Source organism: Lolium rigidum, chromosome 7 (genome assembly GCF_022539505.1).
Source record: "Lolium rigidum isolate FL_2022 chromosome 7, APGP_CSIRO_Lrig_0.1, whole genome shotgun sequence".
Lineage (NCBI taxonomy): Eukaryota > Viridiplantae > Streptophyta > Magnoliopsida > Poales > Poaceae > Lolium > Lolium rigidum.
The window spans coordinates 183,872,131-183,875,909 of record NC_061514.1 but is presented as its reverse complement, the minus strand read 5'-3'; the positions used below and the strand labels follow the sequence as shown (position 1 = coordinate 183,875,909).

At 48.1% G+C, this 3,779-nt stretch overlaps 1 protein-coding gene across 1 annotated transcript; it reads right to left on the bottom strand.

The window, feature by feature from the left end:
- Positions 1–1,129: 1,129 nt before the first annotated feature.
- Positions 1,130–2,633, bottom strand: LOC124675393. Its single transcript, XM_047211470.1, has 2 exons — positions 1,514–2,633; positions 1,130–1,161 (listed from the first exon to the last, which is right to left on the bottom strand). The coding sequence occupies exons 1-2, from the start codon at positions 2,631–2,633 to the stop codon at positions 1,130–1,132; spliced, it is 1,152 nt and encodes a 383-aa protein (XP_047067426.1).
- Between the last annotated feature and the right edge of the window lie 1,146 nt (positions 2,634–3,779).

The following is a 3,779-nucleotide window of genomic DNA, read 5'->3' as shown; positions in this document are numbered from 1 at the left end:
TCTAGTATCAGAATCACCAACAATTGGAGTGACCTCTTTGCCAGCACGAAGACACACAGCCTGGTTTCCTTACGAATTTCAGCCTACAGAAATAGAACTCGGATATGGATTAGCTCGCTGTTGCGGCTCCTCCCTCATACAAGAACATGCACCCTACATCCTACATACGCGCCTCTCTTCATCATACCATCGATCAAGCAAATCACACACACGAGATCCATCAGAGAGAAAAATGTAAGACACCATTGTTGTCGTGGTTCTGCAAAGAGACAATAATGTTGTTTCATCCATCCCATGAAAGAAGATTAAATTGTGATCGAAATACAGCCTTGTGCATGATTTCATGAGTGGAGATGCAATCTAAAGTGCTGTCTTGGTAGCGTGGTGTAAACTACTAAGGCTGAGAAACAAACGATAACAGTGTCCTCGCAAAAAAAAACGCTAACAGCGATAGATCAACACAGTCAGAGATGAAGATGATACCCATCACATACCAGAAATACCATTTCCTAGGGGGAGTTATGATGTAAGTATTAGGCTTTCTTTGTTCAATCATGCATTCTGCTGTTAGTATTACTAGTTAATTTGGTTCATCGCCCTGGCATTCATCACCAAAACATTTGTAAAGAGCTTCACATGACAGCTTATCAGCCTGATGCAGCTCTGCAAAGAGCTGTTGCAAGTCGATGTTTCCCAAAGTATTCGCTCCAGATTTGGATCATGTGGTTGTCGGTAAACATCTGCAATCTGTTCGGTATAATAGCACAATTGCGCGTCGAATCTGAATATACACTTTCAGTCATGCCATAAAGGCTTAAGCCAGTACTTTACACCAAGAAAACAAGAATGTAAATCCCAGACGATTGAAAGAGAAGTACTAATTGAATAGTATCATTGTCTTGCTTAAACTTCCCAACTGCAAAGAGAACATACTAAACTGACCATGGTTACAAAGCAACTCATCTCCTTTTTCAACTGCCACACCGGCAACATAACATACCAACATTGACAATGGCAATTTACTTCCTGCCTACCTACTTAAACAGTCCAACTGAAAGCAAAATACTTGGCTTCATCTTCACAGCAAGCCAACAGCAGTAGGCGCATGATACTGGATGACTGTGAGTACTCATGGCGATGGCAGTCTGCCCATAGCATGACCTGAAAAGATTCAGTTGATTATGCTTATAACCATGTTATAGTTCTTCGTTCGAACTAATTAATGAGGTGTGAAACCTAGAACATTGACACTACTCTGATCACATCTAAGCTAATTTCGAGAATTGACAAGAACTATTTTAATTAGACATGCTCCGGAAGAAGAGGCTGAAACAAACAAAATCAGCCAGTAGAGGCAACGAGATGCATATATGATTGCCCCCTTCCACAATTTGACTAAATATTCAGAAGTTGCATTTTCCTTCCTATTTTTGCTAGCAGTAGCTAGGTGCATATGGCATTGCAATTATTCACATATCACAGTTCACAACAGGGCCGACATGCAAATATGTACCTGGAGTGTAGAAGCTCATGTAGGGAACTACAATGACTTCATAGTTTCTTGACCTGCAGATGTATACCTTACGGACATGGCCTGACTTGAGCTCCATGGAGAACACTGTGTTACCTGCCCTCACGAAAATGAGACCAGGGCCATCGGCGAAGCCAACGACCTCAGGTGGACTCGAGAGGCCGCGAGTGCGGAGCATCGTCTTGTTCTGTATAACTCTGCGCTGCACCCATTCCACACCTCCGTCTGGATTGGTCTTCATCGACCACAGGTATAGCCTGGCGCACCCCAGCTTGCCAGCCCAGATCTCCGTCCGCACGCCGGCGAATCCCAGTGTGCCATCCTCAGCTTTCACGATGACAGTGCAAGAGTAGTACTCGTGCTGGGACGGTGGCCAGATCACCGTGAGTTCCTGGGCGATGATGTTGTACCCGATGATCTTGAAGTTGATGTGCGGATCGCAGGTGAAGTAGACTGTGTTCCCCACAAGGACGCTAGGCCGAGCGTTGACGAACGCCGGCTCCTGAATCACAATTCGCTGGCTCCACGCACCGGCCTCGGAGGAGTAGGTGCACGCGAACGTGATACCGTGGTCGTCAGAGCCCACCAAGGCGACACGGAAGGGGCCGCCGTGGCAGTCGAGGTGGTCGCAGCCGGCAGCGGCGCAGATCACCGCCGCGTTGAAACCGAGCGCGTAGACAGGCAAGCCGGGGATCTTCCACTCTCTGCCAGTGACAGGGTCCCAGACGACGAGGCGCTGGCCCCTAGGGGTTTGAAGGAGCACGCGGCCATGGCGGGCGTCCAGCACGTCCATGCCGGGGTAGTCGGGGGCGGATGGACAGAAGGAGGATGTCGGGAAGAAGCGGGTCATGCCGTCGAAGTGCTCCTTCAGGTTGAGGACGAAGCCGAGCATGGGAGGTGTTCGATGGAAGGCGCGGTACCTGCCGAGGAAGGCCTTGTTGGTGAGGAGGCGACGCCATGGTTTGCAGACGAGGGCGGCGCGAGCGAGGTACGCGGGGTCGTCTGGCGGGAGGCGGAGGAGGATCTCCGGGGCCATGTCGGCGATTGTCCGTGGCGCCGGGGCCGGCGCGTGTCGAAGCCGTTTCGGCTCGGTCCTGTCCATGGTCTGCTGGCCTGCGTTCCCGGCGCTAGGGATTGGGTATCGAGGAGACTAGAGAACGGCGGCCGGCATCGGAGGAAGGTGAAGGTGGTGGACGGCCGCCGGCGTGGGAGGGATTTAGGGGAAGTTGGCTCGAGAAGTGCGCGGGCGTACTGGATGGACCGTGGGAAGGAGGAGCGGGATGGCGCCCAGTTTCAGCAGCATTTGGCGCGCATATTGAAATGTTCCCGCCAACTAAAATCTTTCGGCATTTCTCCACGAAGAAATTTTTTAAACGAGTTTTGTCTTATCCATTGTTTCAGAAAAAGATGTCATTTTCTTCACAAAAAACCGTGCAAAAACCATAAAACTACACCAACACCACGGACCACGGGTCTAAAACTCACTCAATACTTAGGAACAACCAAACGCAAACTAGACAATCAGTCAACACCGTTGGAAAGAAATGTGGTGACTGTTGTGGGAGAAACAAACACGAGACATTCAAACCTAGATGAAGAAGCTAACCCTCCGAGGAGCCGGGGTCGAAGGTTTTGGTGAGTTACCGTTATATCTACAAGGTTTGGTTCAGCTTGCGAGGACACAAAAATCAGTTCTTCACTAATGAGTGCATTTTTAAGCATATTTATTTAATGATTTTACACTAATAGTGATCGGATTTTGGTATTTTAACGCGCACACGCGCACCTTGTGTGTTAGTTTCAACAGGATCTCCGAATGAAAGGACATAATAGACACAATCAGTGGCTCAGTCATTTTTTGATGCAAATATGCTGATTGAAGGCCATTTAAAGCATTAAAGATATTAGTCTTAGCATGTGGGAAAACCTCACTGAGAAAATAGTCTTCGTGCCACGAACCAGTGCTAAAGGGTTCGCACCTGACGCCAACCATTTAGCACCGGTTTATGTCACGAACCGGTGCTAAAGCCTTAGCAGCTCGAACCGGTGCTAATGCACACTTTAGTTTGGGTTCGTAGCCCATCCAGTGCTAAAGCTCTGTCCAGCTCCAAACATAAGCCCTTTTTCTACTAGTGCTAGTTATGGATTATAATTGAAATAAAAATGGTTTATTCATTCTTTTATCTTTGTGTATTAATTGTATCTCTTGATATTGTATGAAGTCGACCATGCAATATTTGCTTCTAAG